At 28.6% G+C, this 15,884-nt stretch overlaps 1 protein-coding gene across 1 annotated transcript; it reads right to left on the reverse strand.

Moving 5' to 3' along the window:
• Positions 1–532: 532 nt before the first annotated feature.
• Positions 533–3,754, reverse strand: LOC101257935 (protein CUP-SHAPED COTYLEDON 1). Its single transcript, XM_004252187.4, has 3 exons — positions 3,560–3,754; positions 2,254–2,525; positions 533–1,404 (listed from the first exon to the last, which is right to left on the reverse strand). Exons 1-3 carry the CDS (start codon positions 3,711–3,713, stop codon positions 850–852), a joined length of 981 nt encoding a protein of 326 aa, XP_004252235.1. The 5' UTR covers positions 3,714–3,754; the 3' UTR covers positions 533–849.
• Positions 3,755–15,884: the final 12,130 nt, after the last annotated feature.

Raw genomic sequence — 15,884 nt, forward strand, 5'->3', positions numbered from 1 at the left:
CTGCAGGTTCTCCTATTACAGTTGGTATTACACCACAAATTCAAGGGCCTAGTGTGGGATTTCATACTCAAGGTTTCGCTCAGTACCTTCCAAATTCGACGACACAGTTGAATAAAAGGCTTATGATTTCTTGTATGAATGTTAAGATAATTTGTTAAACCTTGATATTTTAGAGGCTTATATTCCTAATTGTTACACCTCTTATCAGTTTTTCAGGACTGGTGGAGATCAATCGGCCAGTGGTGGACTGGTGGACCAATTATCAGTTCCTTAATGGGTTGGGCTAACCAGTCTTATGCCCCATCTAGCTAGCCCAATATGGGTTAGGCATATTTTTTTGTGGGTCGATTATCTTTATATATCGATCTCTTATTAGGAAAGTCTTACTAGGACAGAACAGGCTAACTTGAGTGTACCTCTCCTTTATATATATACATGTGGTTTTAAGCATTGTTTTTGTATATCTTTTTTAAATGATGAAATAAAATGGCACACTTCCTGAATGCGTAAATTCTTATTTTAAAAGAAAATCTTAAAACACATGTAAGTTTAAAAGCATAAACGTTCAAAAGAGGAATTTAATTGTTACATAGTGTGGAAGTATGATTGTAATTAAAGACAAATTACAAGAAAGACTAGGGATTTTCCCAAGTCAATAAAAGACTAAATTTACCTCCTTTTTTTTGACTTATTTATGTCTCATAGATTTGTTTTCCCCTGTGGACTTGTTGCATATAAAGTAAAAATACATCTAAAAAAGCATTCATTCCAACAACTAGTCTTGGTTGGTTTCAACTCCCTCCATTTACAAAGCTGTAGTTAGTTGTGACTACTAACACTAATGCTGTTTCACCAAATATTGGAGTCCAATTTGTACGATTGTTCTTGTTGCTGTTGTTGTTGCTGCTGTACAGAATTATCTAACACCGTAGATGAAGACGGTGCCCCAATATTATTCACAGCAAAATCATTTCCAAATTGCGTTGTAATAATATTCTCCTGTGGGAGCATAAACGCGTAGTCATGAGTCGTTGTAGCTTGTTCTCTTGGCGAATAACTCTTTAATTGCAATGCCCTAAAAAGTAATGAATTTACTGATGAAAGATTTGAGCTTAACAAGTTGGAAGACCAAGGTAGTAATGGATGACTGTTTGCTTCTCTTGTTGCAGCAGCCAAGTTTATGTTATCGTTGTTGTAATTATGCAAGGAAATATTATTGATCGCGGTTGATGGAGTAGTGGTAAGGTAGTTGAAATTAAATGGTAGCTCAATATCACCAAGCTCATTTGTTATTGTGTAATTAGTGTCACAAGGTGACTCTAGGGATAATGGAGAAGATGATGTTGGTTGTGGCTTTTTCACAGTTGAACTCTTTTGGAACACCCTGCACACTACCCACTCCTCCTGAAAGTAAGAACACAAAAATATAATATATTATTCGCGGAATAATAATACTCTCTTCTTTGTGTTTCATTTTATATAAATTAGTTTGACTTGAGATTGAGTTTAAGAAAGAAAGATTTTTGAAACATGTGGTACCTCAAATAAAGGATAGATGTTTGTGGCTCTAATCATTTCATTAAGAGTAAAATAGGCGTTTTAAAATTTAATTGTTACAACTTACATAGTATAGAAATGTGTTAGTCCTTCCATTTAAAAAAATGACTTAGTTTTCTTTTTAATGTGTTTAAAAAAGAATGATTCTTTTTCTTTTTTTGGTAAATTTTACCTTCAACTTTCTACGTGGCATATTTAAGGCTACAAAATTAAAGGGTATTTTGGTACATTTGACATAACTTTAATTTAAAACAACCATATTAAAAAAAATCTTAAATATTGTTCCAAGTCAAACTAAATCATTCTTTTCGAAATGGAGCAATTAATTTTTTTTTAAAAAAAAACTGAATAAAAAGAAAAGCGAGTTGTATAAGCTAGAATTGAGGGTTTTTTTTGTTAGTGTTAGAATAAGTGATAAATTTAAAGATATAATATATATGATTACTCCTTATCTCATGGCGAATCCTATTTCTTTTTGTCTCATTTTATATGATTTATTTTTCTTTTTGGCTCCAAAATTAATTATATTTCTATATTTAGTAATAATTTAACTTTAAAATACCTAGTTTACCCTTAACGAAATAATTTCTAGCCAAACAAAATATGTATGATTCATTTTACACAACAAATTTAAAAGTCTTTCTTTTTTAAATTTCGCGTCAAATGTATTGTTTTTTGATTGTGGAATATACATACCTTAGAAGGTTTGTAACCAAATGTTGTTTCAATTCTATATTCATGCATAACCCAATTGGTTTTTTCACCCTTAGGAGCTCTTCCTCTATAGAAAACTAGGGTTTTCTTCATCCCAACAAGAACTCCCGTTCCACCACGATATATCTCTTTATCTTTCCCTGTTGTTTTCCAGTAGCCTGCTTCTGTAGCTCTATTTGTTCGAAGCCCTGTTGGGTACTTTCGATCTTTTAGACTGAAGAAATACCATTCTTTTTCTCCCATTGACGCTTTTGCTGTACCAGTACAACATTAAGAAATTAACAACAACAATCGAAATATTTCATTTTTTTTTAATTATTATGATAGTGGTTGCTATTTGGTGCTTATTCACATAAACAGTTCATTTTTTCCTCCTTCATGTCCAATTACACACGCAATGTTTTGTCAACATAGAGAAGTAGTAACTAAAAAACTGATAAATGCGTAGGGCTTTTGCAAAATAAGAATGTCAATTTCTGTTTGTTTGCTACATAATTAAGCATCATTTACATGGAGTTATAATGCTCATGCGGTGGTCAGTTGAACACCCTTCATTAAAAAATTATACTATATAAAAAATTGTATAAAATATATATTTGTTCATGAAAAATAAAGATAACGGAAGAAGCAAGAAATTAAAAGGCACAATACATAAATGTGACTTTGGCTTGACCTCATTTTATGTTTATGTTCTTCAATTTTGTGTATGCACAAGTAGACACTTAAACTTGTATAAAGTTGAACAAATAGACACATGAGTATTACATGTCACAGTATGACACCCCGTACGATAAAAAACGACATGTATGATGTCACGTAGGACATGCATGTCTATTTGTTCAATTTTATACAAATTTAAGTATTTACTTGTGTATACCCAAAGTCAAAGGACATAAATATTATTTGAAATCAATTTATATATTATGCCAATTAAATATCTCATTTTTTGTTCTCCCAAGAGTGAAATATACAATTTGAAGTTCCCAAACTACATGCTAAATTATACATCAATGCACATAGTAAATTTATACCTATCTATTCTTCTTTCAAAAAATATTAAATAGGTAAAAACTATATAAACATATATCGATTGAGGTAGAACAACACAACAATTTGTATAAATTGTTCATAATTAACTAACAATTTTTTTTAATAATCTATTACTAATATATTCATCCCTAAAATAGACTACTGACTAATTTTGATGTTTAACTACAAAATTTATTATCTGTTGCAAACAAGGATGACTTGAATGATCGAAATATAAATTAAATACATAAATAATTACCAGGGAGGTCCCAAGGCTCAGACTTATTGAGATCAACATCAGCAATAGCTCTAGTAGTGAAATTGAAATCAGAAATTTTGTTATTTAAATAACAAGTAATGAGTTCTTCATCTGTTGGATGAAACCTGAACCCTGGAGGAAGATTTTCATCCATTATATCACAATCTTCTTTAATTAATTTTCTAAAACAAATTTTGAAGTACGGATGCAAATAAGATGCCTATTATATATATGTTGTAAAGCTGCGTTAATTTCTATGCACATTTTTTAATAATTAATATTACAGCTATAGTATATTGACAAAGATAGTGTATATACGAGGATTTTCATTTGATTTTGTCTTATTATTATTTTATAAAATAATGCAACTATATGAAGTGAGGTGGCTGCTCACCTCTACCTTTATAATGACGTACACACAATTAGGGTTGATGAAAAAATTTATTAATTAGAATTACCAAGCATGTGTTTAAATGAATATTACAATGATATATTTAGTGAAACTTTATAAGTGGGGCTTAGAGAAGTTAAAGGGTATGCTGACAATGGAGGAATCAAATTTTTTATAAAGAAAAATATTAAGAAAATATTTATCTTTTATAATAATAATAATATCTTTTCTTTATTTGATCACTTTATGATATATTTTAATACATATTATAGGGTAGTGACAATAATTTATAAAAATCATATGAATAATATATTTTTTACACATTTTAATACAATGATATTTGATTTCATATATTTAATCGTCAATTAATAAAAAAAATTTATATGACTTTAATCCTTTTATATAGAAAAATATATTATATTTAAATTACTTTTAAAATTATATCATTCGCAAATGCATATTGATCAACAATGCATAATTAACATTACAAATTGTCAATAAAATAGTCTAATTATTGATATATAACTTGGTAAATTTAGAACTACTCGCAATGAAGAGGATGAAAAAGTGCATCACTTCAACTAACTAAAGATTCGATGTACTTGAGTCAAATATCATATGGATAAGATCAAAATATACTTATATTTGAGAAACCAAAATTAAATTACTGGTTCTCTTTTTATCTTAATTTATTTGACATTTTTTTTGTGAGTATAAAAAATGACTTATTTGTATATTCGAATATAGATAAAAGTTTCCCTTAATTTAATGGAGTTGGAACAAAAATACATATTATCTATCTATTAAGCCAAAATATCCCCCATATTTTTCATTTTGGCCCAAAAGTGCCTTGAAAGCTAACACACAATCTGAAAAAAAAAGTGGATCAGAACTTGCCATGATATATTGTTGGATTTGGTTGAAAATGCCATTAAAAATTGTAATTTATAGTATTTTTTATATAGTTTTTGAGTATTTATTTTTTTAATTTAAAATATCAAATTAATTAAATTTAATTTAACTTTGAAAATTAGTCAAACGGACTTTCGAAAAGTGCAACATAACAAATAAAAAATGAATGAATGGAGTAGACTTGAGCAACAAAAAATATAATTAGGCATGTTAAAATTTTCAAGAGATCAACATTGATTAGTTATGTTAAGTGTTCAATGTGGATTATTTTTTTAGATGTGGTTGAGTTATAGATTGAAAGTAGAGTACGCAAAATGTTAGTTTTGTTTTTCTTTTTTTGTTGTTGTAGATTATAGTTGTAGTGTTCTTAATTATATGCTAACATGAATTTGTTAGTAAAAGTATGTTTTTTTTTAAAAAAAATATTGTATACTTACTTAATGAGTTTTATATTTAGTAATAATTTAACTTTAAACTTTTACTAATTTATAACGATAAATTTTATTTAACTTATTTTATAAAGAATTTAAAATATTTGTAAATTTTGTGTATAATCAAATATGTAATATACAAGTAATTGAGATATTGTTTAAGTTGCATAGCCAACAACCTCACCAATTTTTACCCACTTTGCTCCAATGTGAACACAAAATCCCTTTAGTCACCCTCAATGTTTTATTCACAATTGTTTTCTCCCTTCTCCTTTTACCCCCAATTTATTCACACCAAGCTACACCGTATCAAATTAATTTATGTTACCGTACGTAGTTAATTTGACGATACTCTGTTTCGTTTTGATTTGTTTATTTAATAAATTTAAAAAAGAAAGAATTTTTTTTAAAATTATGTGATTTTAAACTGAAGATATGTTTAACATATTCCATCAAATATTGTTTAATTTACACTCTTAAACACATCAGGTGAGAAGTTAGAATAAAATATTTTTAAAAAAAAGGAAAAAGACAATCCTTTTAAAACTAATTAAAAGTAGAGATAAATGTGAAAAAGAACACACCTAAACTATAATTTTCTTTTTAAAAAATCATACCTAAACTATTAAGAGTCTAAGTTTCATATATACACTATCACTTAGTAGTTTGAGAAACACACGTCTATTTTCTACAACACTCTTATCATAGTGTGTAATACAATCTCTTTTATTTTAAAAAAAAGTTATCACATCATATTCCATATGGATAAAAATTAAATAAAATATTAGTATTAGTTAAATTAAGATTAAAAAAATTTTATCCAAGAAATAATATTTTTATTTATTATATTCGGTACACAGGTAGAAAAAAATTCCTAAAAATATTTGTGCATATTTAATACAAAACGAGAAAAATGTAAGAAAAAATAAATTGGGAGTGGAGGTTTAAGTAGGGTAGTTTATAATTTTATTTTGTTTTTTTAAAAATAATATCAATTTTATTAAGGGAATGAATGGATGTTTTTTTTTTGAGAGGGGGCGGGGGTTTGGGGGGGAGGGGGGGGAGAGGGAAGAATGATTTGTTTAAAAGAATACTTTATAAAAGAAATAAAATATAATAATAAAGGATTGTTGGTTGGGGGGAGGGGGGTATGGGAAGGACATGGTGGAGTGGGGGTAAAACAAATAATTTAGATTTTATTATTTTTAAAAAATATTATTTGGGATAATTATACTTAAATTTTAAATATTATTAGTAGTTTATTGTTTAGTTTTTGTGAAGGTGAAATTTTTTATCCATGTGAAATGTGCCAAGGTTTATTCAAATAAAAGAGAAAACACATTACACACCACTAAGGTTTCTCAAACTAATAAGAGATAGTTTATGTATGAAATTCACATCAATAGTTTAGATATGCAACTCAAAAAATGATATGAATAAAAGTAAAATGAATAAAATTAATTATATATATATATATATATATATATATATATATATATATATATATATATATATATATATAGAGAGAGAGAGAGAGAGAGAGAGAGAGAGAGAGAGAGAGAGAGAGAGAGATGCGATTCAACTTTATTGCCTATAAAATGAGTCTCTTGAGTGAACATGAGGCATTGGAGAAAACCAAGTATAGTCGAATATTTTTTCAATATCAAATTGAGTTAAATTAAATATTCGTCAGATTTTTTTTCGATTTGACTCAATTTTATGATTTAATTTTGTACGTCCCTATTCATAATCATCAAAACAATTTATGGTTGATTCATGTATGGAATGTATATATCTTAACTTGATCAAGCGTTTGTAATTTCTTAAATTTTTATTGTGATTCTAGCATTGTTTAATTTATGAAAAAATTCATTATTTTGATTAACAATAAAATTTGAATAAATAGGTCAAAGGCAATAGGTTAAGATCGATCAAGTTCGTTTCCTCTATGCTAGAACACCAAGGTGATTTCCTAATACAAGAGTATATCTGCTAGAATAGAAAGCAAGATTTGAACAAGGCAAGAAGCATTAATTATTCTATGTTCTAAGGTGAGAAGATCAAAATATTAACATGTTTTTTTTTCTTGGGATTTTCTTAGATGCCTCCTACTTTCTCAAGTGAATTATTTATAGGCTAAAGTTGAATCGTCCGTCACCTTTATATGAAATATTGATTACACATAAAAAAAACTATCTTATAACATGTGCTTATGCTCTAACTCTTCTTTGACATAATGATGACAGTGATAGGTGGGCGCACAACTCGATATTGATTATTAAACTCTCGAAGGTCATGATGTATGTTTCTAGTTATCAGAATTCTTCCTAGGCTAGATCAAGTTTGTCTGTTTGAGAGCTGGTTAACTCAAAAAATCGACTTGTACATTTAAATTCTCAACTTATTTATATATGATTCTTCTGTTTTTTTCTTTCATTTCAATTCATTATGAGATTTAATTAAGATAATTCTTATAGCGAACTCTTTTACGAATTTAACCGCTAGAGTTTTCTGTTAATTTATTTCAAGCACCAATAGCCACTACTTCTTATATATAATCTATATGGTTCTAAAATAGATAAGGTAGATAAAGACAGTTACTTGTTTGACTGCTTCGCAATTGATGCGCCACTCTTGTTATCTCTTTCCTATGCTTTAGGCAAGAAATTAACTTCATTTGGTTCGAAATAAGTTATCTCAAAATTAATTATTCTGTGATTATCTATTTTGAAATAAGTTATCCAATCATGTTATATAAGATGACTTATCACATCACAATGATATAAATGATGGAATAAGTTATTCTAAACTTGACAACCAAATAAGAAAACAAAATTTTATTCCTGAACTATTTTTATAATCATATTAGTCATGATTACTTATTTTTATCCCTCACACCACACGACCTCCAAGAGTTCGCTCATTTTTTTGGTTAGAAATGTTACTGTTACTACTTGTAACCACTTTAGCTCGATTTAAATATTTCTATGCTCTATAAGAACCTATTGTACTGATACTATCTAGTTTCAATATTTTTTTTTTTTGTTACCACAAAAAGAAAACCAATTCATATCATGAGTCATCACATATATTCTCCTTCCTTTTTGAGGGTTAAATCTTAATATACAATTTTTTTCACATCAAAATATTAAAAGACAACATTTTAGACAAGTGGGCTTTATTTTGAATGAGGATATTGAAAATTGTTGAAGGTTTATTTTTGGGGAAACAAAATTACATGTTTCCTGGGTACTCCTCAATATCCTTATCTACCTTTTGATTTCGGCATAGTGGTTAAATATCCCAACTAACCATATGACTATCACCTCTGAGTATTTTTCACTTAATTTCTGGGTCTTCATCTTGAAGATTCCTATTTTGTCTATCCAATTGATTTGGTCTTTACATGTCCCCTTTTTTTCAATCCTAACAAGGAACTCTTTCCTACTTCAAATATAGACTCTTTAGCTTTCTAGAAAGGCCTTCTCCAATACCACTACATTTGCACACAAACAATACCTGAAATTTCATTTTGAAGCAAAATTAGTATCATCTATGTCAACCAAAACAATAGTTTTATTATCTAGAGAAGAAATATTAATATTAATGTAATAATATATTCAGTGTAATTCTATATAAAGTAAAATTTAAAGAGTATAGAGTGTACACATACTTTATATCTAGCTCTTAGGTAGACATTTTGTTTATGATAAATCATTGACTCTACAAAAAACAATCCAAAAAATAATAATACAACCATTAACATACAAAGTATACAGGATGAACTTTATTATGATATGTATGATTTATATGATGATATAGATATAGACTAATGATAAATTACGAATATTTACAATATTGGGTAAAAACCATAGAAGATATAGATCTACATGAAAAATTACTAATAGAAAATCTATTCGATTATTTGAGAACTAGAGAAGTCGAACATCTAGAATATATTACAAACAATGCTAATGAAATACAACAATTAGATCTACTTAAAAGAGAATATTACAGAAAGACATTTTATGAAGGATAATATAATACCAAGCAAATTATCCATATAATAAAAAATTCAGGTATTAGTTTGAGTAAAAGTAAAGCAGAAATAATGAAACCACAAATACAATTTTTAGGAATACAAATAGATAAAAATGGAATAAAAATGCAAACCCATATAGTACAAAAAATAATCACACTTGATGAAAATATAGATACAAAAACAACACATCGTAACAAAACAATAATGAGACAAGAATAATATGATATTTGAAGTACAAGAACATCAAAAGATAAGAGATTACATGAGCAATACTATGACAACTAGCATAACAAATAATAGCAAGAAAACATTCTCTTAGACCATTTCCAACCCAACACCAAATTTTACACCATTTGAATGTGTGAATTGTGTTACACTAAATTTTATGTAACACTATTTATCACCAATTCATTTTATTAAATATTTTAAAATTATTTTATTGTACAATAATTTTAATTAAACGATATAGATGGTATGTCTTGGTAAAATTTCTTGTATATTGAATTATTTTTTGAAATATTTTTATAATATTTATTTTATATTAATCAACTATAAAAGAAAATTTTATGAATTATATATGGTGAAGGTTTCAAAAAGCATTTGTTTTGTGAAATAAAAAAATATAACTGAAATAAGAAATAATAATATAATAATAAAGAGTGAAAAATATTCTTTTTTTGGTGTAAAATTTGATGTTGTATATTGAAGTTGATTTACACTAAAATAGAGCTGACATCAAATTTGGTGTTTGTTGGAGATGCCCTTAGCTACTAATCTTCTATACTAATTCATATCCTCCATAATCTCCTATCTAAGGTCATATTTTCGGTAAGCTGAAAGTGTGTCATGTCGACTAATTAAATAGTAGTTCCTTAGCTACTAATCTTCTATCCTAATTCATATCCTCCATAATCTCCTATCTAAGGTCATATCCTCGGTAAGCTGAAAGTGTGTCATGTCGACTAATTAAGTAGTAGTTCTCGCAAATACTTCTTTGATCTACCTCTACCATTTCTGAAGTTATCCATGACCAACTTCTCACACCTCTGCAATAGGGCATCTGTGCATCTCATCACATATCTATGAACCATCTTAGTCTTGCTTTCCTGTACCTTGTCTTTCATAAAAGCTACTTTCACCTTGTCCATCACTTTCATCTTCTGAACGTATAAGTCTTTAATTGTCCTATACTCCACCACATATAATATAGTTGATCTTACCATTATCTTGATGTTCTGATGACACATTTTTATCACATAAAAATTTGAATGTTAGCCTACAGAATAAAATAAATTATCAATGAAAATATGCTAATATGCGTACGTGGATTGTCTAAACTTTTGTACGTAATGATAAGTGCTTTCTCTATACACAATTGTTTGTCAGGATAAGGTCATGCATTTACCTCAAGGAAGATTTAATATAAGGTGTAATTTGACTAATATAACTTTATTATACCAAGAATATCAAAAGTCTACACAACTTTTCAATTGAACAAAATGGAGTAATTATTAAGGACATAATTGAAAAAAAATAACTAATTGTTTCTTGATTATTTAAATTGACAATTAGTATTGAACATCTATCTTTAATATACGTGCCAAACATTTATGGACGGAAGGAGTATATATAATTAAATTTTTTTTGTGACATGTCGTTAGAAGTGATCCATGGAGTCTTCCATAAAACAGAACCTCAAATATCTATTATTAGATATCTTCAAGTTTACAACTTTGTCTTTTTGATGGATATCAAATGCTAGTCGTGGTAGTTGTGACTCGCAGCTGCCTTAATATCTTCCATTTTACTCATTCTTTTTGGAAGCTTTACATGAAAAATCCTTTTCAAAGATTAAATAATCAAAATATCTTAACCTTTTAAAAAAGTATGTGCACTTATTTTGCCAAACATGCTTTTCTTATTACAAAAATCATTTTAACAAGTCAAGTATTAAATTTTTTGGATTAGTTCCTCACTTAATCACTCTACTTGTGATCGAAGTGGAGCAGAGGCGTATCCAAAATTTCGAGTTTGTGGGTGTCAAGTAAATTTATCGGTTAAATTAATTTTAGGCTTTATTCGAATTATTGATCTTTTCGATCTACAAAAATATGAACAATAATAAGATGAATTTTTTTGTATTAGATATACTATAAATTCTTTGCGCAACGGATCATGCTAATCTTTTCCGCATTATTTCAATTTTATCAGATGTCTCCAATAAAGCAAAAGTTTATCGTTTTAATTTAGATGCTCTTGTTGAAAGTCAGATTTTGACCGATAACGGAAGATTCTTTTATCACATAATATTTGGGAAAAACCACTTTAGCTAAATTGGTTGACTATTTGAACTCTACCTTACAATTTTCCCTTCCCTTCCGTACCTCCATATATAGATACAAATTTTCACCCCACATTTGATTGAGATCATAAAGTAAACAAAGCTAAAACTTTCAATTATACTATAAACAACATAAAAATTCATCATTCATTTATAATTGTACTCGACAAGTTTTTCATTTTTAAAACGATCAATGACGATATCAATTCTTATGTTTATAATAGATCACATTTTATGGAACCCACTAGTCAAATATAGTTATAAATTACTACTCCATATTAAGACAACTATTAGAATAAAAAAAAAACTAATGCGTCGCTATCATATTAAGGAAGCATGTTAAAATTGCAAAGGGGCCTCAACAACAAGTTAAAAATTGCAAATTAAAAAACTCCCAGGGCCTCAACGAGATTCAAAGCCGCGACCTCCGTATCACATTATGACCCTTAGCCAGCCGCACGAAATTCTTTTGGTTCCCTAGGTGGCATGTTTAATATTTGTATATTGTATATATATACATACATGCATGCATGCATACATATATATATATATATATATATATATATATATATATATATATATATATATATATATATATATATATTAGAGTTTCCGTCGAAGCCCGTGGGTGGCGTGGCACTCCCCACTATCTTTAGTAGATCCGCCCTTGGGGCGGAGCTACACTCTTTTCAAGGTGTTCAATTAAACACTCTTTGTCAAAAAATTATACCATTTATAATAAGTAACATAATAAACGATGTAGTTAAATAACGTATTCTGGACATCCTTGATACTACAACATTCGTAGCACATTTGTTTCAAGCATCTTGAAAGAGCCAAGACACGCCTTGAAAATGTTTGCGTGTTCGAATCTCACTAGCTTTTAGTTATCATTTCAGGAAATTATTATTTTTGTACAAAAAAATCAACATATAAAAAGACTTTTTAAGATTTTAATAATTTATTGAGTAACTATACGAGAAATGAGAAAAAAATCATATTTTTTCTGGTACTTTTTCAAATCAATTAATTTTTCTTTCATTATACTCTTTCAACTTAGTTCTCCTATAATCCAATTTTAGGATAATATTTTCCCATGTACTTTAAAAAATAGTCATATTCGCCCCTTAAGTTTTTTAAGTAACACTTACGTGACACATTTATTTCATTTAATTTTTTTAAATGACCTTAGAAAATATAGTGATATGATTAACATTAAACATCTAATCAATATACATACATGTACAACCAACTGATTTTCTAAACATCAGTGATTATATTTTAGACAAAATGTTTCACTTAACATAAAATAAAATAAATGGTAAGTATATTTTAATCGTTGTTTAAGTGTTTAAATGTATTTAATCATTAATAGCACTCACAGATTACGCCTAGTTGTAACTTAAATATAGAGTTTAAGGGTTGCTGCGGATATATTATCAAGTTTTTAAAGTTAATCCCACAAAGAACACTATAGTTTCCGTTTATTACTTCCTAGGTGATTAGGTTTGTAATTATTTAAAATGTGTTAATAAAGATATAAATTTTATAAAATGATTAAGGTTATATTAAATTCAAGATATATTAATTCACATAAATATTATAGAGTAACATGATAAATTAATTATTCAACTCAATAAATATGGATTCAATTAAAATCCAATTTTAATGGACTAGATTTGGGCTACAATATGTGAGCCTACTAAACTAAGTCCAATTTATCATTACCATCCTAGAGCCCAATTTGATGTCATGTGTCAAATGACATAGCATGTCTAGTTAAATATATAAGCCAATATGATCATGTTGTAACATCCTAAAAATCACTAAAAGAAAACTGTTAATTACATGGGAATTTTCCTGAAATTAATATGAAAATTTGAAGGAAAATAAGATTTTTGCGGATTTCATACTAATCACCAGAAAAATGGGAAAAAATTTTCATGTAATTAATTGTTTTCTCATAGTGAATATTTCTAAACTAAGACCAGAATCATTTTTTTCTCGTATAATGTAGTATAAGGTGATTCTTAAATTGTGCTTAGGCGTTAAGGTCAATTCTTTATCCATGGAATAGATTTAGAGATAATTAAGGTCATAAGAACCCTCTAGCGCAAAGTTAAGTTAAAATCTTCCTTACCGATTGAGTATTGATATAAGATTATGCTTAGGTCAATTTCAAATAATCATATCTTCAAAATTTGAAGAGTTGCGTGTCTCATAATCTATCCAATTAAAAGTCTATAGTCTTCTCTCCAATGCCACCAAATTTGTATTAATTGAAATTCAGAGTAAAATGTTATGTCCGTTTTAGTGAATCTCTGTCACGCAGCTGAAGAAGGACAAGAAAAAGAAGGATCAAGCAAACTTGGCTGAATCCATAGGATAAATGGATGATCTCTGTGCAATGCTTTCAGAATGTAACTTTATTGGAAATTCAAGAGAATGGTGGATAGATTCTGGTGCTTCATGTCATTTTTGTGCCAACAAAGAATTATTCGTCATATACTCCAGCACCTACAGATGAGAAGTTGTTTATGGCAAACTCCGTTGTTACAAAGATGGAAGGAACTGGAAAGGTTCTATTAAAGATGACATCAGGCTAGGTGGTGACTTTAAATAGGGTCTCGTATGTTCCAGAATTGAGAAAGAAATTAGTTTCAATTCCAGTTCTGACTAAGAATGGATTCAAATGTGCATTTGTTTATGATAAAGTAGTTGTTAGTAAGAATGATATGTATGTAGGAAAAGACTACCTCTGTGATGGCCTTTTCAAACTCAATGTAATTGCAGTTGATATGAATAAAAATTTTGCTTCTTCTTACTTGCTTGAGTGTAAATGTTTATGACAGGAACATTTGGGACACGTTAATAACAAAACCTTGCGAAAACTGATCAACTTAAATATTTTTCTAAATTTTGAGCGTTATAAATCAAAATGTCAAATTTTCGTTGAATCAAAGTATGCTAAGCATCCTTATAAATCTGTTGAAAGGAATTCAAATCCGTTAGAATTGATTCACACTAATATTTGTGACATGAAGTCAACACCATCACGTGGTGAAAAAAAGTATTTCATAACTTTTATTGACGATTGCACTAGATATTGTTATGTCTATTTGCTAAATGATAAGGATGAAGCAATAGATGCATTTAGGCAATATAAAACTGAAGTTAAAAATCAGTTAGATAAAAAGATCAAAATGATAAGAAGTGATAGAGACGGAGAATATGAATCTGCATTTGCAGAAATATGTTTAAAACATGAAATAATCCATCAAACTACTACTCCGTACACTCCTCAATCTAATGGGATTGCAGAAAGGAAAAAAACAAACATTAAAAGAAATGATGAATGCATTACTTATAAGTTCAGATTTATCACAGAATTTGTGGGGGAAGCTATCTTTACAGAAAATTGAATACTCAATAGAGTGTCTCACTCAAAGGCACGTGTTATTCCATATGAGAAATGGAAAGGTAGAAAACTCAACTTGAAATATTTCAATGTTTGGGGGTATCTAGCCAAAGTCCAAGTTCCTATACCTAAGAGGGTAAAAATAGGGCCTAAGACTACGGATTGTGTATTCATTGGATATGCCACAAACAGTAAGGCATGCCAATTTTTGGTTCATAAATCCGAACATCTGAATATTCATGATAATACGGTAATGGAATCAGATAGTGCTAAATTTTTTGAACATATCTATCCGTATTAAACTATACTTGAGTCATCTAGTGGAGAGGAGGGGGGGGGGGTTAGAAAACTCCGAGAAGAACCAAAAGAGAATGAACCAAATGAAGAAAATCCAAGACGCAGTAAACGTCAAAGGACATCTACTTCATTTGGATATGATTTTGTAACATTTCTTCTTGAAAATCAGCCTGAAACATTCAAGGAAGCAATGTTGTCTAGCGACTCAACTTCTTGGAAGGAGCTGTTAATAGTGAAGTTTAATCAATCCTAAGCAATCATACTTAGGAGTTGGTTGATCTTCATACAGGGAACAAACCCTTGGATTCAAAATGGGTCTTTAAAAGGAAGATGAAAGGTGATGGAAATATTGATAAATATAAAGCAAGACTTGTTGTGAAAGGTTTTAGACAAAAAGAAGGTCTTGATTATTTTGACACATACTCACTGGTGATTAGAATTACATCAATTCAAATGTTAATTGCCTTAGATGCAGTATACGATCTTGAAATTC

Source organism: Solanum lycopersicum, chromosome 12, assembly GCF_036512215.1.
Source record: "Solanum lycopersicum chromosome 12, SLM_r2.1".
In the NCBI taxonomy this organism is placed as follows: Eukaryota; Viridiplantae; Streptophyta; class Magnoliopsida; order Solanales; family Solanaceae; genus Solanum; species Solanum lycopersicum.